The 22571-nt window shown below is 45.6% G+C and overlaps 1 protein-coding gene across 3 annotated transcripts in view; it reads left to right on the top strand.

Moving 5' to 3' along the window:
* The first annotated feature begins 1184 nt into the window (after positions 1-1184).
* LOC137375970 (organic cation/carnitine transporter 2-like) overlaps positions 1185-22571 on the top strand; it is a 117509-nt gene continuing 96122 nt past the window's right edge. The window contains exons 1-3 of one of the 3 annotated variants that reach the window (XM_068043784.1): positions 1185-1718; positions 14818-14921; positions 21845-21999. In XM_068043784.1, coding sequence (XP_067899885.1) covers positions 1329-1718; positions 14818-14921; positions 21845-21999 — 649 coding nt within the window. In that variant the 5' untranslated portion in view covers positions 1185-1328. The remainder of the gene's footprint in view (positions 1719-14817; positions 14922-21844; positions 22000-22571) is intronic. The other 2 variants (XM_068043782.1, XM_068043785.1) reach the window with 2 other exon arrangements.

The following is a 22571-nucleotide window of genomic DNA, read 5'->3' as shown; positions in this document are numbered from 1 at the left end:
GGCTGCAGAGCTGGGCTGAGAGATGGCAAATGGAGTTTAATGCGGAGAAGTGTGAGGTGATTCACTTTGGAAGGAGTAACAGCAATGCAGAGTACTGGGCTAATGGGAAGATTCTTGGTAGTGTAGATGAGCAGAGAGATCTTGGTATCCAGGTACATAAATCCCTGAAAGTTGCTACCCAGGTTAATAGGGCTGTTAAGAAGGCATATGGTGTGTTAGCCTTTATTAGTAGGGGGATCGAGTTTCAGAGCCACGGGGTCATGATGCAGCTGTACAAAACTCTGGTGAGGCCGCACCTGGAGTATTGCGTGCAGTTCTGGTCACCGCATTATAGGAAGGATGTGGAAGCTTTGGAAAGGGTGCAGAGGAGATTTACTAGGATGTTGCCTGGTATGGAAGGAAGGTCTTACGAGGAAAGGCTGAGGGACTTGGGGTTGTTTTCGTTCGAGAGAAGGAGGAGGAGAGGTGACTTAATAGAGACATACAAGATAATCAGAGGGTTAGATAGGGTGGATAGTGAGAGTCTTTTTCCTCGGATGAGGATGGCAAACACGAGGGGACATAGCTTTAAGTTGAGGGGTGAAAGATATAGGACAGATGTCAGAGGTAGTTTCTTTACGCAGAGAGTAGTAGGGGCGTGGAACGCCCTGCCTGCAACAGTAGTAGACTCGCCAACTTTAAGGGCATTTAAGTGGTCATTGGATAGACATATGGATGTAAATGGAATAGTGTAGGTCAGATGATCGGCGCAACATCGAGGGCCGAAGGGCCTGTACTGCGCTGTAATATTCTAATTCTAATTCTAATTCTAATTAATTCAAATTAATACTGTCCTCTACCCCTCTGGGACTTCCTTTTTCTCCAGTACTGCAATGCTCTTCTTAATCAATACCGCCACCTCTCCCCCTTTTTTCCCTTTCCTGTGTTTCCTGAACATCTTGTATCTAGGAATATTTAACATCCAGTCCTGCCCTTCTTTGAGCCAGGTCTCTGTTATAGCCACATCATATTTCCACATCGCGATCTGCATCTGTACCTCACCAGTCTTATTAACCACACACCGTGCATTCACATACATGCACATTAACCCTGATTCAGACTTTATTACTTTCTCCCTTACTCTGACCCCATCTAATAATGCACTATTCCCTACTCTAGTATCCTCTTTAACAGTCCAGTGGGATTGGGAGGAGCAGTCAGTGCTGGATGACAACTGAATTACTATTTATAGTGGAAACGACTGAGCAATAATCATAAACTTGCTGCTGTCCAATGGCACTGCAGTTTTACAGAAGAAAATCATTGCCAGTCCTCCTGCTGTAGCGAGCATGCAGGATTACGATGAAATTACTGCTTTGCTGAGAGAATGGGGACCCTACCAGAAGATTCTCTTCTTTGTTTTGAGCCTCACCGTCTTCCCCAATGGTTTCTGCGGAATGTCCATAGTTTTTGTCGGGGATATTCCAGAGCATCGCTGCTTCGTTCCCGAGAATCTCAATCTGAGTGAAGCGTGGAGGAATCGGACGATCCCTCTGGTGCTAGAAGGAGACAAACTCCAGTACAGCAAATGTAGACGGTACCGGGTGGACGTGATAATGAATCTTTCGGAGACATTTCCCGACCCAGATTCCTTCAATATGTCTGACGTAGAACAGGAGCCCTGTTTGGATGGATGGGAGTACAGTAAGGATCAGTACATCTCCACCATCGTCAGCGAGGTATGTGGCTGAAGCGATACAATGGTCATACCGATAATAGCCTGAGAATAGTTTGTGACGGCAGCTGCAATATATTTCGATTTTTCTGCGATACAAGGGGCAGATACAGTTGAATCCGACATGACCAGGCAACTGCAATACTTTAACTTGCATGGTCTTGGGCTAGATAAACATTAATGTTCAACTTTGGTATCTTCTGGTTTCCAAGCACTAGAGATTTGAATTTTAACTCCTGTCTATAACTCTGTTTCCGTTTGCCCTCAACCTGGCTCCTTCTCCTGTCCTAAAAGATTTGTCCAATTTATCTCAATTAAAGTTTTCCAACCCTAACCTCAATTGGTTTCATAAAGTCAGTGTTTCCACAACCTCAAATTTAGAAAAGGCAGTGTGAAATGATAGTCCAGATTTCACTACTTGATGCAGAGTGGTGGTTGGAGAGAATGAGCTGCCAATGGAGGCAGCGGTGGCTCATTGTATAAGCAGATTTAAGAGAGTTGTATAAGTACCTGAAAAAATGATGAGTATATGAGAAGAATAATGTGGTAAGATATTTTATAGATATTGGAACCAGTACCTTGCTCTACGGCAGCGAGGTCTGGACAACGTACGTCAGCCAAGAGCGACATCTTAATTCATTCCATCTTTGCTGCCTCCGGAGAATCCTTGGCATCTTGTGGCAGGACTGTATCTCCAACACTGAAGTCCTCGAGGTGGCCAACATCCCCAGCATATACACCCTACTAAGCCAACGGCGCCTGAGATTGTTTGGCCATGTGAGCCGCATGGAAGATGGCAGGATCCCCAAGGACACATTGTACAGCGAGCTCGTCACTGGTACCAGACCCACCAACCATCCATGTCTCCGCTTTAAAGACGTCTGCAAACGCGACATGAAGTCCTGTGACATTGAACACAAATCGTGGGAGTCAGTTGCCAGCGATCGCCAGAGCTGGCGGGCAACCATAAAGGCGGGGCTAAAGTGTGGCCAGTTGAAGAGACTTAGCAGTTGGCAGGAAAAAAGACAGAAGCGCAAGGAGAGAGCCAACTGTGTAACAGCCCCGACAAGCAATTTAATCAGCAGCACCTGTGGAAGAGTCTGTCACTCTAGAATTGGCCTTTATAGCCACTCCAGGCGCTGCTTCACAAACCACTGACCACCTCTAGGCCCTTACCCATTGTCTCTCGAGACAAGGAGGCCAAAGAAGAAGAAGAAGATTGGGACCAGTCAGATGGGCTGCAATATCTTTTCTGGTCTTTTACATTCCTACATTCCTATGAAACTTCTTTCCACTAATGAGCCAAATGATTTCATAGAGTCATAGAGTTATACAGCATAGAAACAGGCCCTTCTACCTCTGGCTCACTTTTTCCAGCAACAAAGTCCATTTATGTAGCACATTTAACTTAGCAAAACACTTTAAGAAGCTCTAGATGAGTAATCAGACAAAATGGACTTTGAATCAAAGAAAATAATATGATAAATAAAAGCAAAATACTGCAGATGCTGGAAATCTGAAATAAAAATAGAAAGTGCTGGAAATACTCAGCAGGTCTGGCAGCATCTTTGGAGAGAGAAGCAGAGTTAACATTTCAGGCCAGTGATTTTTCATCAGAACTGGCAAAGGTTAGAAATATAATAGGTTTTAAGAAAGTAAAGCAGGGTGGGGGCAAGAGAACAAAAAGGAAGGTGTTGATAGGACAGAGGGCCAAAGAGATTAACTGACAAGGAGGTCATGGAACAACGGCAAAGAGACTGTGCTAATGGTGTGGTGAAAGACAAAGCATTAGTGTAGAGATGGTGTTATTGTCTGAATAATGAGCAGCCCTAGCCAAAAGCACAAACATGAAAAAACCAGTAGGCAGGCACATGGAAAAAATAATGATAAAAAATAAACTAAAATAAAAATAAAAAAGGGCCAGTCATGCTATGCAATTATTGAACTCAATGTTCAGTCCGGTAGACTGTAGCATGCCTAATCGAAAAATGAGGTGCTGTTCCTTGAGCTTGCATTGATGTTCACTGGAACACTGCAGCAAGCCCGGGAGAGAGATGTAGCTATGAGAGCAGGGGTGTTGAAATGGCAAGCGACCAGAAGCTTGGAGTCATGTTTTTGGATTGAGCTGAGGTGTTCTGCAAAGCAGTCACCCAATCTGCATTTGGTCTCCCCAATGTAGAAGAGACCGCATTGTGAGCAGCAAATACAGTATACGAAATTGAAAGAAGTACAAGTAAATTGCTGCTTCACCTGAAAGGAGTGTTTGGGGGCCTGGGATGGTGAGGGGAGAGGAGGTAAAAGGGCAGGTATTACACCTCCTGCAGATGCATGGGAAGGGGCCTTGGGAAGGGGACGAGGTGTTGTGGATAATGGAGAAGTGGACCAGGGTGTCCTGGAGGGAATGATCCCTTCGGAATGCTGACAGGGGAGCGGAGGGGAAGATGCGTTTGCTGTTGGCATCACGATGGAGCTGGCGGAAATGGCGGAGGATGGATGTGGAGGCTGGTGGGTTGGAAAGTGAGGAGAAGGGGAACCCTGTCATGGTTCTGGAAGGGAGGGGAAGGCAAAAGTGCGGGAAATGGGTCAGACATGGTTGAGGGCCCTGTCAACCACAGTGGGGCGGTGGGGGGGTGGGGAGGGGATCCTTGATTGAGGAAAAAGGAAGATATATCGGAAGTGCTGTTGTAGAAGGTTGCATCATCAGAGCTATAGACAGGAGCTTTTTTTAAATTCATTCATGGGATGTGGGCGTCACTGGCTAGGCCATCATTTATTGCCCATCCCTAATTGCCCTTGAGAAGGTGGTGGTGAGCTGCCTTCTTGAACCACTGCAGTCCATGTGAGGTAGGTGCACCCACAATGCTGTTAGGAATGGAGTTCCAGGATTTTGAGCCAGCGACAGTGAAGCAACGGCGATATAGTTCCAAGTCAGGATCATGTGTGACTTGAAGGGGAACTTGCAGGCGGTGAAGTTCTCATGCATCTGCTGCCCTTCTCCTTCGAGGTGGTAGAGGTCGCGGGTTTGGAAGGTGCAGTGTAAGGAGCCTTGGTGCGTTGCTGCAGTGCATCTTGTAGATGGTACACACTGCTGCCACTGTGCATCGGTGGTGAAGGGAGTGAATATTTGTGGATGGTGTGCCAATCAAGTGGGCTGCTTTGTTCTGGATGGTGTAGAACTTCTTGAGTGTTGTTGGAGCTGCACCCATCCAGGCAAGTGGAGAGTATTCCATCACACTCTTGACTTGTGCCTTGTAGATTGTGGACAGGCTTTGGGGAGTCAGGGGGTGAGCTACTCGCCGCAGAATTCCTAGCCTCTGACCTGCTCCTGTAGCCACGGTATTTATACGGCTACTCCAGTCCAGTTTCTGGTCAATGGTAACCCCTAGGATGTTGATAGTGGGGGATTCAGCGATGGTAATGCTGTTGAACGTCAAGAGGAGATGGTTAGATTCTCTCTTGTTGGATATGGTCATTGCTTGGCACTTGTGTGGTGAAAATGTTACTTGCCACTTATCAGCCCAAGCCCGGATATTGTCCAGGTCTTGCTGCATTTCTACACGGACTGCTTCAGTATCTGAGGAGCCACAAATGGTGCTGAACATTGTGCAATCATCAGCGAACATCCCACTTTTGACCTTATGATTGAAGGAAGGTCATTGATGAAGCAGCTGAAAATGGTTAGGGCTAGGACACTACCCTGAGGAACTCCTGCAGTGATGTCCTGGACCTGAGATGATTGACCTCCAACAACCACAACCATCTTCCTTTGCACTAGGTATGACTCGAGCCAGTGGAGGGTTTTCCCCCTGATTCCCATTGACCTCAGTTTTGCTAAGGCTCCTTGATGCCACATTCGGTAAAATGCTGCCTTGATGGCAAGGGCAGTCACTCTCACCTCACCTCTTGAGTTCAGCTCTTTTGTCCATGTTTGAACCAAGGCTGTAATGAGGTCAGGAGTTGAGTGGTCCTGGCGGAACCGAAACTGAGCATCACTAAGCAGGTTATTGCTAAGCAAGTGCTGCTTGATGGCACTGTTGATGACACCTTCCATCACTTTACTGATGATTGAGAGTAGACTGATGGGGTGGTAATTGGCCATGTTGGACTTGTCCTGCTTTTTGTGTACAGGATATACCTGAGCAATTTCCACATTTCCGAGTAGATGCCAGTGTTGTCGCTATACTGGAACAGCTTGGCTAGGGGTGCGGCAAGTCTGGAGCACAGGCCTTCAGTACAATTGCCAGAATATTGTCAGGACCTTTGCAATATCCAGTGTCTTCAGTCGTTTCTTGATATCATGCCAAGTGAATCAAATTGGCTGAAGTCTGGCATTTGTAATGCTGGAGACTTCGGGAGGAGGCCGAGATGGATCATCAACTCGACACTTCTGGCTGAAGATTGTTGCAAATGCTTCTGCCTTATCATTCGCACTGATGTGCTGGGCTCCCCCATAATTGAGGATGGGGATATTTGTGGAGCCACCTCCTCCAGTTAGTTGGTTAATTGTCCACCACCATTCACGACTGGATGTGGCAGGACTGCAGAGGTTAGATCTGATCCGTTGGTTATGGGATCGCTTAGCTCTGTCTAATGCATGCTGCTTATGCAGTTTGGCATGCAAGTAGTCCTGGGTTGTAGCTTCTCCAGGTTGAGACCTCATTTTGAGGTATGCCTGGTGCTGCTCCTGGCATGCCCTCCTGCACTGTTCATTGAACCAGGGTTGGTCTCCTTGCTTGACGGTAATGGTAGAGTGGGGGATGTTCGGTGGTGGAGTCATGATCCAGGGGGAGGTCGGGAGAAGTGTCTGAGACTTCTTTCACCTTTACATGGTCCATCTCCGACACTTACCTTCCTCGATTGCTCTGTCTCCATCTCTGGGGATAGACTGTCCGCTAATATTCATTATAAGCCCACCGACTCCCACAGCTACCTCAAATACACTTTCTTACACCCTGCCTCCTATAAGGACTCCATTCCATTCTCCCATTTCTCCATCTCTGACACACCTGCTCTGATGATGCAACCCTCCACAACAACGCTTCTGATACATCTTCCTATTTCCTCAACAGAGGATTCCTCCCCACTGCGGTTGACAGGGCTCTCAACCATGTCCGACCCATTTTCCACTTACCCTCCCTCCCAGAACCGCGACAACAAAACAACACTAAACAACAAAATTATTAGTTTATTATAAAACAAGGCTTACCCAGTAATGTAGCAAAGCAATAACACACAGATTGAAATATGAAAGTTCTTTTTTTACATTAACCCCTCACACACATACCAGTTAACTGAAAAATAAAAGATTTTCTCTTTAGAGCTCTATTACAAAAAAAACAGAAAGGAATGCTTTGGCCAAATACTTACTAATTCGTGAAGAAAAAAGAGAAGAAATGAAATGATGTCAATTGTCCCTTTTTGGTTTGGCATCCAAAATACATGTAGACGGTCGTCACTGGGATCTTTCTAGAGCAGGCGACGTTGAGGATCAGTTTGGCAGGCTTTCCAGGAGAAATGGTGCATCAGTTCTCCAGCCCTGTCCTACCCCCACTGAGGCCTCCAACATTACCCCCCATAACCCCTGGACCTTGGTGTCATATTCCTTGTCCCTTTGATGTGTGATCTGTTGTAAGTCTCACAGGACTACAAGTAATAGTCCAATAAAATGTGGGTTTTATTATAATTGAACTGGAATATATATATATCAGGCAAACCGCAACCCCCCACCGCCTGTCAAGATTGAGGCACACATGATTTCGCCACATGAACATTAAAACTTAAAATTGTAAGCCCCTGACCAGAAAAACATTTCCATGGTAATGGACAAAGTTGGAACTAGGAACAAAGGGCCATACCCTGACTCATTGAACTGACAATGAACTTTTGATTACCAGACGTTGAAGGTGGAGGGAGCTAGCATTCCAGAGACTGCTAAGGTACAATTCACAAACCTCGCAGGAGAGACTGTTCCATATAAAGAGCTAGTCACATGACTAACCTGCTCGGAAACCTGGGATTTTAGAATTTGAACTCCCAACAAAGGAATTGGAACAGAGAGAAAGCCGTGTACTCATGGAGTAATGATCTCTCCCGGAACTGAAGCCTCTCCTGTACTGCCTGCTTCCATCTCCTTCCCATGGAACTGAATCTTGTGAAAACATGTGAAACTCAATGAGAGATAAGTTTCCTATGTGGACAAGGTTTTAAGAAGACTACTGGGCCCCAATGAAAAGCAAGACCATATCTTCAATCAAGGTCTACAGTGAGCTCGAGAACCAGGAACAAGATTTTGCCTCAAACTGTTAGAATTAGAATTAGAATTAGAATATTACAGCGCAGTACAGGCCCTTCGGCCCTCGATGTTGCGCCGATCATCTGACCTACACTATTCCATTTACATCCATATGTCTATCCAATGACCACTTAAATGCCCTTAAAGTTGGCGAGTCTACTACTGTTGCAGGCAGGGCGTTCCACGCCCCTACTACTCTCTGCGTAAAGAAACTACCTCTGACATCTGTCCTATATCTTTCACCCCTCAACTTAAAGCTATGTCCCCTCGTGTTTGCCATCCTCATCCGAGGAAAAAGACTCTCACTATCCACCCTATCTAACCCTCTGATTATCTTGTATGTCTCTATTAAGTCACCTCTCCTCCTCCTTCTCTCTAACGAAAACAACCCCAAGTCCCTCAGCCTTTCCTCGTAAGACCTTCCTTCCATACCAGGCAACATCCTAGTAAATCTCCTCTGCACCCTTTCCAAAGCTTCCACATCCTTCCTATAATGCGGTGACCAGAACTGCACGCAATACTCCAGGTGCGGCCTCACCAGAGTTTTGTACAGCTGCATCATGACCCCGTGGCTCTGAAACTCGATCCCCCTACTAATAAAGGCTAACACACCATATGCCTTCTTAACAGCCCTATTAACCTGGGTAGCAACTTTCAGGGATTTATGTACCTGGATACCAAGATCTCTCTGCTCATCTACACTACCAAGAATCTTCCCATTAGCCCAGTACTCTGCATTGCTGTTACTCCTTCCAAAGTGAATCACCTCACACTTCTCCACATTAAACTCCATTTGCCATCTCTCAGCCCAGCTCTGCAGCCTATCTATGTCCCTCTGTACCCTACAACACCCTTCGACACTATCCACAACTCCACCGACCTTCGTGTCATCCGCAAATTTACTAACCCACCCTTCTACACCCTCATCCAGGTCGTTTATAAAAATGACAAACAGCAGTGGCCCCAAAACAGAACCTTGCGGTACACCACTAGTAACTAAACTCCAGGATGAACATTTGCCATCAACCACCACCCTCTGTCTTCTTTCAGCTAGCCAATTTCTGATCCAAAGCTCTAAATCACCTTCAACCCCATACTTGCGTATTTTCTGCAATAGCCTACCGTGGGGAACCTTATCAAACGCCTTACTGAAATCCATATACACCACATCCACGGCTTTACCCTCATCCACCTGTTTGGTCACCTTCTCGAAAAACTCAATAAGGTTTGTGAGGCACGACCTACCTTTCACAAAACCGTGCTGACTATCGCAAATGAACTTATTCTTTTCAAGATGATTATAAATCCTGTCTCTTATAACCTTTTCCAACATTTTACCCACAACCGAAGTAAGGCTCACAGGTCTATAATTACCAGGGCTGTCTCTACTCCCCTTCTTGAACAAGGGGACAACATTTGCTATCCTCCAGTCCTCCGGCACTACTCCTGTCGACAATGACGACTTAAAGATCAACAACAACGGCTCTGCAATCTCCTCCCTGGCTTCCCAGAGAATCCTAGGATAAATCCCATCTGGCCCAGGGGACTTATCTATTTTCACACTTATCTTTTCCTCTGCTCTTTTCTGTCCCTATTTGCATGTGTGTATCGCGTATGCATGCTAGCATGGGCACGTCGTATATCCATAGGTGTGAACCGTGTTAGAGTTTAAGGTTTAAGATATTTCATCTTTCTTCTTTAAACCACAGAAAGCCTGCTTGTGCTCATTTCTTTGCCATTTCTTTCCAATAATTGGAAAGTTGTGAACAAGGATTCGCAAAGGGGGAGCTGAAAGCACAGTGTGTTTAAAGTTAAGCCCTGTTACAATAAGACCAGGTGAAGATAGTAAAAGACCCCTCGAAACCGTTTGCACCTGGTCATAACAAAAATTGGGTGCTAGCATCTGGATTGTTACCCACAGACAAACGAGTGAAATTGGAAGTGGGGAGCCAAATTGTTCCCAATCAAAAAGAGCAAAATACCAATACAGGTTTTCTTGTGGTTGTGTGTGATTGACTACTAAGACGTCTGTGACTGAAGCGAATAGCTCTCCAAGCCAGGGTGAAGTAACTTTGGATAAGTTAAAAGCACTGTCTATGGAGGATTTGAGAAAAATGGCTAAGCAGTGGGGGTTCACTGTAAGTGGCAAAGCTAGGAAGTCTGAACTCCTAAGGATAGTGGCCAACCATTTTTCTCTTGAATCTGACAAAGCAGAAGCAGTGTTAGAAGTAGACCCAGACAGGGTACTATTAGCAAAAATACAATTGGACCAAAGGAAGCTTAAATTAGAGAAAAAGAGAGAGAGAGAGGCAGGAGAGGGAAAAAGAAAGGGCCTTCCAAAAGGAACATGAAGAAAATGAAAGGTGGGAGAAGGAAAGAGAGAGAGAGGAAAGCGAGAGAGAAAGAACATTCCAGAAAGAATGCGAAAGAGAGTTGAGGCGGTTTGAGTTCGCTAGGGGGCGACAGAGTAACCTTAGTGAAAGCATGGCCAATATGGAGGAGCACAATGCAGGATTGGGTACAAAATTGCTAAAACTTGCTCAATTAATTCCAAATTCAATGAGGAAGATGTGGAAACATTTTTTGTATCCTTCGCAAAACTGGCAAGGCAGCTAAAATGGCCAGCTGAGACCTGGCCTCTTACTGCAAAGCAAACTAACTGGAAAAGCCCATGAGGTTTATTCCTTGTTGCCAGATGAGAGTTCATTAAATTATGAACTGACTGAAAGTGCTATCCTCGGGGCATATGAATTAGTACCCGAAACCTACAGCCAAAAGTTTAGAACCCTCAAAAAGCAAGCTAATCAAACTTATCTGGAGTTTGAAAGAAGCAAGCAGCTGGCTTTTGACCAGTGGCTGAGGGCTTTAAAAATGCAGCTCAGCTATGAGACTCTCAGAGAAGTAATCCTGTTAGAGGAATTTAAAAAGTCTCTCCCATTCTCAATAAAAGTCCATGTAGAGGAGCAGCGGGTTCAGGGAGCCCGGCAAGCGGCTGTTCTGGCCCATGAGTTTGCTTTAATTTATAAGTTGGTTTCCCAGGGCAGAATCTTTCCTGATCACCCCCACAAATCAGAATAGGACAAAGGGTGGGAAGGTGATATCTGCCCAGGCCTGGAAGAGAAAGGAAAGTGGGAGACACAGGGGGCACTCCTCCAACGAAAAAGGAAGGTGCTGTGAGCAAGAGTGAGACCAGAGACCTGTGTGCTTCCATTGTAACAAGGCAGGGCATATAAAAGCTGACTGCTGGAAACTAAAGGGGAAATCAGCAGGGTTAATCAGGGCACACCCAGTCAGTGAAGATGAGGGCCTGATGGAAAACATGGAACAGGCTGTGGCTTTGACTGCAGTAAGGGGGCAACCCAGGAAGCTTACTACGGCCAATGCAGGAAAAGTTAATAGGATTCCTGAAGGATATCAGGGTTTTGCATCTGAAGGGAAAGTAACCTCATATCTCTCGAGTGGGGCAAGCAAGTCCATAGTGATTCTCAGGGACACAGGGGCAACTAGATCCCTTTTACTGGGAAAAGGCCTGACCTCTCCCCCATAGAGTGCAGTAAACACCAGAATGAAAGAAGAAGAAGAAGAAGTGGTGAATGGTATTGGAGGGCAGTGTATGCCTGTACCTGTACACTGGGTGCACCTGGAATGCGATCTAGTTTCAGAACTGGTGACCGTAGGGATTGTCCCTAGTTTGCCTGTGGACGGGGCTGACCTCCTGCTAGGTAATGATCTGGTGGGGGTGGAGGTGGTAGCCCTGCCAGTAGTGAAAGAAAGACTGCAGGAGGTCAGAGAGATAGGGCAGTGGCAGGAGACAGTCTCCTGCAGTTACCCTGAATGTGTAGTGGGTCAGGCCATGATCAAACCAGCTCCCCCAGAGGAGACTGCATTGGCACTGTACGCAAATGACCATGAGATCTGCCAGTCTGGGACTTTCTTTGGAAAGTTAGGAGACCCAGGGAATGAATTAAATGGATTTTCCCTCGCGGACGCTTAGCGAGCTGACCCAGTATTGTGAGAGTTAGCACAGGCTGCAACTTCTGAAAGTGAAGCAGAGGGAGTCCCTGACTGCTCCTATTTAAAGAATGAGGTACTCATGAGGAAATAGAGTTCTCCTGACAGACCTGAGGGCAAGAAGTGGACAGTAGTTCACCAGTTAGTGGTGTCACAGAGGTACCAGAGAGAAATATTAAGAAGGGTCCCTGAGACTACAGTGGCTGTACATGCCGGTATAAGAAAGACCAAGACCCGCATAAGACAGACGTTTGACTGGCCAAATCTCCACAAGGATATGGTGGAGTACTGCAGGAGTTGCCACATGTGCCAGGTTGAGGGGAAACCCCAACCTACAGTGAAACCTGCACCCCTAAGTCCTGTTAGGAGGATCCTCCAACAGAGGACTGGTGAACTGTAAGGGACTCCCGCCGAGAACAAAAGGGGACAAGCAGTCACATGGCTGGCAAAAGTTTAGAAAGCGAATGGGAAAAAGTGACGAAGAGGGCAGGTTAAAGAAAGTACGGGAAGAATCCTGGATGAAACCCCCTCCTGTCTGGTCAACAAACCCCGAAAAATGCGAAAAGTTACACCCTACACCCTCCTATGTGAATGCAGACTCTATAAGCACCCCACCAGAGTTGCTAACAGCATTTACAGGAACTTGCAGAGACAAAGAGAGACCGCTTGGGGGCAGAGAAATTGTGAGGGTGATGCCTCACCTAGTCAAAGTGTCACAGGAGAATGCAGTTAAGTCTTCACAAATACCAGCAGATAGGAATGCCCCAGAGAACAAAGGGAAGGGTAATGAAGACTCCTCCCTCACAGTCAGAGGAAACGGGAACCACCCATCCCCTGAAGTCAAAAGTCTTTGCAGGACTCAGAGTGCACGACAGAACCCCACCACCCCCCGCACCCCCAGTAACTTTCCTGAGGAAAAAAAGGGGGAAATTAAAGCAGACCTGGCACCCAGAACAGACCATTTTTAACGAGCTTCAAGATTGGTGAATGAATGGAAATGAATGAGAGAAATGCATGGTTTCTTTCTGTATCTTATATTTCTCTCAAACTCTGTATTGAAATGCACCATTTTCTTCAAATTGCATTTCATTTCCCTAGATGTGGAGGTGTCAGGCAAACCCCACCCACCTGCCAAGATTGATGCATGCATGATTTCACCACATGAACATGAAAACTTAAAATTGCAAGCCCCTGATCGTAAAGACATTTCCATGGTAACCAGCAGTGTTGGAACAAGGGACAAAGGACCATGCACTGACTCTTTCAAACAACAATGAACTTTTGATTACCAGACGTTGAAGGTGGGGGGAGCTAGCATTCCAGAGACTGCTAAGGTACAATCCACAAACCTCACAGGAGAGACTGTTCTATATAAGGAGTTAGTCAGATGACTAACCTGCTGGGCAACCTGGGAGCTTTTTTGAATTTGACCTCCCAACAAAGGAATTGGAACAGAGACAAAACCTTGTGCTCATGGAGTAAAGCTCTCTCCTGGAACTGAAGCAAGAATTACAGCCTCTCCTGTCCTGCCTGCTTCCATCTCCTTCCCACGGAACTGAATCCTGTGAAAACACGTGAAGCTCAATGAGAGAAAAGTTTCCTATGTGAACAAGGTTTTAAGAAGACTATTGAGCCCCAACGAAAAGCAAGACCATATCTTCAATCAAGAACTACAGCGAGCTCGAGAAACAGTAACAAGATATTGCCTCAAATTGTTCTACTTATCTTTTCCTCTGCTCTTTTCTGTTCCTATTTGCATACGTGTATCACGTGTGTATGCTCGCGTGGCATGTCATATATCCATAGACGTGAACCGTATTAGAGTTTAAGGTTTAATAAATTTCATCTTTCTTCTTTAAACCACAGAAAGCCTGTTTGTGCTTATTTCTTTGCCTTATAATTGTAAAGTTGTGAACAAGGATTCACAAAGGTGGAGCTCAAAACATAGTGTGTTTAAAATTAAGCCCTGTTACAATAAGACCAGATGAAGATAGTAACAGACCCCTAGAAACCTTTCGCACCTCGTCATAACAGTATGCAAATAATTACTGCACAAGCTAGATCTAAACACCTCTCACTCTGCTGGGCTCCACCCACACCTCCCTGGCCGTGTGTGACGTGACATCACTCCCTCTGATGATCTTCACTTACAGTTCTTAAGGTGGTCTGCTCTTAAGGTTGCTCTTGCTTAAGGTTGTCCCACAAAACCTGGGATTGAGGCCAATGAGGCCCCTCTCCCCACTCCTCCATTCTATGATGTCACATGCATGCTTTGGAGTTACAAGTCTACAGTGTGTGAGGGAATTCAATCTTCCAGGTTCCCCATACTTTTTGGATCCTAACCAACCCCTGTCCCTATTGCTACCAATGGATCAGGCAAGTAAAAATTCAGCCCAATCTGTTTTAGTAATGTTGGTTGAGGAATAAATGTTGGCCAGAAAATGACAGTGATCTTCTTCAAATAGTGCCATGCAAAGTTTGACATCTACCTAAGCGAGCAGATGGGATCACACTTTAAGATCTCATCCAAATCACAGCACCCCCTTAAAACAGAACAGAAGTGTTACCCTAGATTATGTGCTCAAGCCTCTGGAGTGAGATTTGAATCCCCAGCCTGCTGGCTTAGCGGTGTCAGTGTTGCCACTAGACCTAGGCTGACATCATAGTAGGCTTGGAGAGCCAAATGGGATTTTGTTGTATCCTGTTTCCACCCATTTTTAGATCCAATGCAGTAAAATGACTGTCTGTAATTTTTCCCAAGGCACATCAACAGAACTGTTAATTTCTCTTTTCATTTCAGTGGGACTTGGTGTGTAGCAATGATTGGAAAGGGCTGTTTTCTATGTCAGTATTCTTCATGGGAGTGCTGGTTGGTTCCTTTACTTCTGGACAGTTATCAGACAGGTGAGTTATTTCCTTTATTCAACTCTTGCAGAAAGAGTCTTTAGCCCAATTTTTAGCTCCCGGGCACCCAACAATAACAGGGTTTATGACTGAGGGGTTTAAAATAAAGGCTAAGTACTTACATCACCATTGTGCTGCATTCCCACCATCTGCTATTTTAGTTCCTGGGTTTTGGGAGGCCTGTGGGGTGGACGGTGGGGTTCATAAATATTCAAAAATCTGGGTATGATGATACCATTCAAACTTCAAAGTGATTTTAACCTTGGGTCTTGCAAATTGTGCACAATACTGACTGCACTGGAGAAAACTGTTGCTGCCTGGATCCAGGATCAGAAGAGGCACAACAAAATAATTTTTTAAAAACTCTTAATGGATTCCTTGTAGGCCAAGAGGAGCATGAATGCTCAGGTCCCACAAGGAAACCTTGAGCCTTCCCTGTCCCAGACTTGCTCCGCCGCTACCTACCAGGACCTATTTTAATGCTGAGGGCCGTTCTCTCAGGTTCTCGACAGTGACCTCCCTTTGCCCAAAACCTCACTTCCACTATCTGGCCTTCTGTTCCTTCCCTGGGTTCAGACTGGAATCAGTTCTGGAATATGGTGACAAGGCCAGCAGGTAAAAATGGTTCATGATTCATGCTGTGGCCATGCAAGCTTGTCACTCGCCCCAACTTTGCTCTGTTCCTCCCCTTCCTATCTCAGACACATGACCTAATTCTATTCGGGCTGCTATTTATTGTAGAAATTGGTTAAATATTGTCCATTGATTTTTACCCCTGTGCTCGGGATATTTAAAGGACGGATAAAATGACTTGAGAGACAAGAGGCGAAAATGTGACAATATTCTACACCAAATATATTAAAATGGGTGACTGGGTATCAATATTTAAAACCTGATGAGCAAGTTCTTGGGTTACAGATATAACATTCTGCAGAGTGAAATCACTTTGATTATAGGTATGCGTTTGTACATGTTCATCTCCTGTATTTTACCAAAAGTGTCAATCCATTTGTTACTGTTGCAAAGTGTGATTCACCTCCTTTGTGAATCACTTAGTCACATTGCAAAAGAATTTGTGTATAAAAGTAAAAGCACAGTGAATTATAAATATAAAAGGCATTTATTTCCACATCTCTGATGATCAGCTTTTCTGGATATGGATTTGTGAGTGAGTGAGTGGCTGGGAATTTATGGGCCCTCCTGAGGCGGGGTCGGAGGCAAAGGGGGCATGCAGTATCATGACGGGTGGCAGAGGGCACGTCGCCTCCCTGTTGCAAGCGATCTTCCTGGGGCGGCATTGGCCAACGCTGGCCTTCCTGCCCAGAGGGCAATTAAGGCCCTTAAGTGGCCTATTAATGGCCAATTAAGGGCCTCTTCCTGCCACCGCAGCGGGTGAGGGCCTCCGCCATGCAAGGAGGTCACTTTGTAACATGAGGCGACCTCCCTGCGGACTTGGGGGGTCCCTGCTTTGTGGGCAATTTGTGCTCCACAGAGAACTCCCACTGGGAACCACTTCACCCCCCCGACCCGGGACCTCCTTTCTCCTGGGCTGCACGACCACTCCCTCACCTTGGCCAAGGCCCTCTGGACTAGCCCCGGTGACCTCGTCTCACCTACCTCTGTTCCAGGGTTCCAGCGCTGGGCCTGGGTCTGAGGCCTCTGCAGACCGGCAGTAGCCATCATTCCTGGTGGCGCTACCGATACTGCTGAGCTGCCAGCCTCTGATTGGTCGGCAACTCATGGAGGCGGGATCCCCATCTTTAAAGGGACTGCGATCCCGGCTCAAGAAACTTTGTTGGGAGAGACCGGAAGATTGCTCTGGGGCGGGTGGGGGGAGTGGGGGGCGTGGGCACGGGGGGGGGAGGGGGGAGTGGGTGGTGGGCAAGAAAAAGCCGAGGCGGGGAACCCCCCCCTGCCTTTTCGGCCTAGCTCCAGGAGCCCCACCTCCTACACAAAATCCAGCCAAGTGAATTTATGTGTGTTCAAAACTGGATGCATACGTGTGTTCATAAAGGTGCAAGATTGTGTGCTTTTATATTAAAAAAGAAAGTCTTGGAATGTGGACAATCATGACCAAGCTGCATTTAATGCCCGGAGAAAATGGTTGTGTGATTTCTGCTTGAACTGTTGCAATCCTTATGGCAATGGTGTTCACACAATGGTATTGTGTCTTTTTATCATTCACTCATGGAACATGGGCATCTCTGGCAAGGCCAGCATTTATTGCTTATTCCTAATTTCCCTTGAGAACATGGTGGTGATCCGCCTTCTTGAACCAAGACAGTCCATGTGGTGTAGGTACACCCACAGTGCTATCAGCGAGAGAGTTCCAGGATTTTAACCCAGTGATAGTGAAGGAACCGCAATGTATTTCCAAGTCAACATGGGGTGTGACTTGGAGGGGAACTTGTAGGTTGTAGCATTCCCATGTGCCTGCTGCCCTTGTTCTTCTAGATGCTACAGGGTTTGGAAGATGCTGTCGAAGTAGCCTTGGCGAGTTGCTGTAGTGTATCTTACAAATGGCAGACTCTGCAGCCACAGTGCGCAGCGGGTGGAGAGGGTGAAATTCTCTCTTCTCTCTGTTTCGAGATGGTCATTGCCTGGCACTTGAATGGTGCAAATGTTACTTGACACTTATCAGCCCAAGCTTGAATGTTATCCAGTTCTTGCTGCATGCGGATATAAACTGCTTCATTATTTGAGGAGTTGCGAGTGGAACTGAACACTCTGCATTCACCAGTGAACATCCCCACTTCTGACTCTATGAGGGAAGGTCACTGATGAAGCAGCTGAAGATAGTTGTGCCTAGGACACTACCCTGAGGAACTTCTGCAGCAATGTCCTAGGGCTGAGATGACTGGCCTCCAACAACCACAATCATCTGCCTTTGTGCTCGATGTGACTCCAAACAGTGGAGAGTTTTCTCCCTGATTCCTGTTGACTTCAATTTTGCTGGGGCTCCTTGATGCCAGAGTTGATCAAATGCTACCTTGATTTCAAGGGTAGTCATTCTCACCTCACCTCTGGAATTCAGCTCTTTTGCCCATGTTTGCACCAAGGCTGTAATGAGGTCTGTAGCCAAGTGGTCCTGGCTGAACACAAACTGAGCATCGGTGAGCAGGTTATTGGTGATTAAATGTTGCTTGATAGCACTGTCAATGACACCATCCATCACTTTACTGATGATTGAGAGTAGACTGATTGGATGGTAATTGGCCGAATTGGATTTGTCCTATTTGTGGATAGGACATACCTGGGCAATTTTCCAGTTTGTTACAGCTGTATTGGAACTGCCTAGCTAGGGGCATGGCTAGTTCTGGAGCACGTTGCTTCGACACTAGAATTGGGATGTTGTCAGCAGTCTTCTGCAGCTAGCGTGATCAGCTGTTTCTTGATATCACATGGATATCAATCAAATTAGCTGAAGACTGGCTGCCGTGATGCTGCGGACCTCAAGAGGAGGCCAAGAAGGATTGTTCACTCTACACTTCCAGCTAAAGTTGCTCACAAATGGTTTGCTTGCCATTTCCAGAAATCCAGGATATTGACCAGTGGTGAAGAAGAGCTGGTGATATATATCCAAATTAGATATGTTATTTAGAGGAGGACTTGGTGGTGATGGTGTTCCCACAACATTATTGCTTTTGTTCTTCTTGGTGGTAGAGGTTGGGGGAGGGAGCTGCTGTTAAAATAACCTTGCTGAGTTGCAGGAGGCATCCCATACATCATACATACTGCAGTGACAGTACACTGGTGATGGTGATTGTATATACTGCAGATACAGTCCACTGATGCCAATCAAGTGAAATGTTCTGTCCTGAATTATTGAGCTTCTGTAGTCTTGTTGGGGCTGCTCCCATCCAGGTAAGCGATGATCCTGTACTGGTACTCCTGACTTGAGCATTGTTGAGAGATTTTGAAAAGTTACAAGGTAAGCTACTCACAGAGTACCCAAACTCTGCTGTACCCATAGTCACAGTGTTGATATGACCAGTCCAGTTAAAATTCTGATCAATGGTGACCGTCAAAATGTTAATGATAAGGCAGTCAGGGGAAATGGCTGGGTTTTCTCTTCTTCTAGGTGGTCATTATCTGATACTTGTGCTGTATGAACATTACCTGCCACTTGTCAGCATAAGCCTGGATGTTAACCACATTCTGCTGCAGACCGATCATGGGTTGCTTCATTACTGGATGAGTTCTGAATTGACATGTCAACTGTGGAATCATCAACAAACACTCCTGATCTTATGATGGAGGGTAGGTCATCAATGAAGTCGTTGATGAATTTCCTTGAGGAACTCCTGTGGCTGTGATGACTGGACTCTTGACAATCACACCATCTTTTGTGTTAGATATAACTTGAGCCACTGGAGGGCTTTCCATTTCACCCTTATTGACCTCTGTCCCATAGTCAAATTCTGCCTTGATGCAGAGGAAAGCTACTCTCACCTCTTCTCTGATATTCATCTCTTGTATCCTTGTCTAGATTAAGGACATGATAGCTCTGAAGCCAACTTGTTCTGGCGCAACATGAACAGAGCAGTCTATTCGTGTGCATGTGTTGCTTCATAACATTATTGATGACTGAATTCATTGCTTCCTGATGATTAATAGGAAGCTGATAGGAAAGTAATTAGTTTGGGAAAGATTTATCCTGTTTTATGTATAGAGCATGCCTTGTTAATCTTTCATATTGTTGCTTAAATTCCAGTGTTGCAGCTGCATTGGAACAGTTTAGTTCAGGGATCAGTAAGCACAGGTGCACAGGTCTTTAGTGTTACAGCCAGGATGTGTCAAGTGCTGTCAGACAGTTTTTATTTATTTAGAGATACAGAACTGAAACAGGCCCTTCGGCCCACCGAGTCTGTGCCGACCAACAACCACCCATTTGTACTAACCCTACATTAATCCCATATTCCCTACCACATCCCCACCAATCTCCTACCACCTACCTACACTAGGGGCAATTTACAATGGCCAATTTACTTATCAACTTGCAAGTTTTTGGCTGTGGGAGGAAACCGGAGCACCCAGCAGAAACCCACACGGTCACAGGGAGAACTTGCAAACTCCGCACAGGCAGTACCCAGGATTGAACCCAGGTCGCTGGAGCTGTGAGGCTGCGGTGCTAACCACTGCGCCACTGTGCCGCCCACCACTGCGCTACTGTGCCGTCCTTAATATCAGGTGGACTGAACTGAATTAGTAGGGCACTGACATCTATGATGGAGAGAACCTTGAGAGCGGACAAATAAAATCATCCACATGGTTGAAGACACTGGATTAAGACTAAAAATTAATGGGACAGTGTATTGCACTGTAATTGCTGAATTGCACCTGCCCCAGGGCCTCTGTCATTGACTGTGCCAAAGTTCATACGACAAAAATGGGGTTCCTTCATTATCAAGGCACTGGCGGATGCTTTATCAATAACTGCAGAGTGATGGTCCAGTAATTATATTATTGAACGAGTAATAAATAGAAATAGAGGCCTAGATTAATAATCCATTAGAACATGAGTTCAAAGCCCACCATGCTGGAATGTGAAATTACTTTTAAAAAAATATGGAAACAAAAAGCTGGTATCAGTAAAGGTGCAGCTGTTGGATTGTCATTATAACCTAACTAGTTCACTAATGTCCTTTAGGGAAGGGAACCTGCCCATCCTTATCAGGACTTTTAGGTGACTCCTGTCCCATTCCAACATGGCTGCCTCTTAACTTTCTTCTGAAGTGGTCCAGCAAGCCACTCAGTTGTATCAAGTTATTATTAGGATTAATTAAGGATAGGTAACAATTGCCGGCCTTGCCAGTGATGACTACATCTCGAGAATACATTTTTTTTTACAAGCCACTGGGACACAATTAGGACACATGTCTGCCAAAGTGGCTGGAAGGTCCATTGAAAGAGTAGCTGGTTAGGGAGGGGGCACTAGATTCTGTCCAAGTAAACATATTCCATTTTTCCCTGTGCTCCCCTTAGTAAGAGGGCTACTGAACATTGACAAATTGGAAATCCCTTTCATCAGGGTACAAGCTGGAATTCCCCCTGGCACCCAGCTCAGATGAGCCCCAACTCCACTTTTTGGCAAGTAGTTTAGTTTAGAGATACAGCACTGAAACAGGCCCTTTGGCCCACCGAGTACGTGCCGACCATCAACCACCCATTTATACTAATCCTACACTAATCCCATATTCCTATCACATCCCCACCTGTCCCTATATATTTCCCTACCACCTACCTATACTAGGGGCAATTTATAATGGCCAATTAACCTATCAACCTGCAAGTCTTTGGCATGTGGGAGGAAACCGGAGCACCCGGAGGAAACCCACGCAGACACAGGGAGAACTTGCAAACTCCGCACAGGCAGTACCCAGAATCGAACCCGGGTCCCTGGAGCTGTGAGGCTGCGGTGCTAACCACTGCGCCACTGTGCCGCCCCATGTAGGTGTGCATGATCTCTTCATACGTAACTCTATGAATCCTACACTGGGTCTCTTTGAGGGCCAGAGATGTAGGAACTCCAGGATTGCTCCCTCTTAGATAAATTGTGTTTTTTTTGAAGCAAGCAGAGGTTACTTACACCCCTAACAAGCCAATCCGAAAATCCCAGAGGTAAGACTGGAACCTTGCATATCTGAGACACCACTTAATTTCTAATACTTCTGGCACACCTTCACTAAAGTTATGCCAGGTGTGTGCCAGCATCTAAGCCTAAGTGGATAGCTCTGTGTTTAAGTGTATGACTGCTGTATAACTAAGAGAATATAGATATGGCATGTACACCAGTGTACCGGTGTATGTACAAATGTGTGCATGATTTAGCATGTGAATAACTACATGTATGATTTTATGTATATGTTAGTAAGTATGCAATATTATATGTAGATGAAACTTAATTTACTTTTGCTTTGTAGGTTTGGAAGAAAGTTAGTTCTATTTGGAAATTTGGCTTTACACACTGCATTCAGCATGCTTCAAGCATTCTCTCCAAACTGGGAAATATTCTGCCTTCTTAATTTCCTTATTGGTCTTGCACACATTTCAAACTATGTGGCTGCCTTTGTTCTTGGTAAGTAGCTACACCATTCAATACTTTTATTAGTCCCTGCATCAGTACTTTTGGTGATTCTGTCACTCTCAGAATGACACTAAGTTCTGGTCAGTACATGTTGGCCCTGAACACAATTTTGACGCCTCACTTTTTTCCAATTCCTTTCTGTGGAAAAATGGTCAAAGAATTCTGAAATGTGATAGGCAGCAATAATATTCCTGCTGGAAACGTGAGCCGGAGGATTGCTGAATTGCAGAAAAACAGCAGAAAAAAAAGAAAATATGAGCTAAGAGTCACAAAATTCAGTATGAAAGAACAAAACTGCAACAGGAGTTTTGAAGTATTTTGCTCATGTCTTGTGACTACATGGAGGAAGTCGTCATTCAGAATATTTACTGTTTTGTGCTCATCCTCTGTTTCAAGCCCATTTACTAATGTTATTGTTTTGCCTTTTGTCTGTCTGCCCTCTTACTGTTGTAGTACTGAAATAATTTTCTTGTTATCCTTAGTCTCAGATGCTAAACCTTTTTCCAGGAGTCTTTTTGTGCCTCTGATCAACCTTTTTACGTTTCTTTGCATTTTCGAGTTTT

The sequence above is a fragment of the Heterodontus francisci genome, chromosome 12, assembly GCF_036365525.1.
Source record: "Heterodontus francisci isolate sHetFra1 chromosome 12, sHetFra1.hap1, whole genome shotgun sequence".
Lineage (NCBI taxonomy): Eukaryota > Metazoa > Chordata > Chondrichthyes > Heterodontiformes > Heterodontidae > Heterodontus > Heterodontus francisci.
This window is presented reverse-complemented; position numbering and strand designations above follow the sequence as displayed.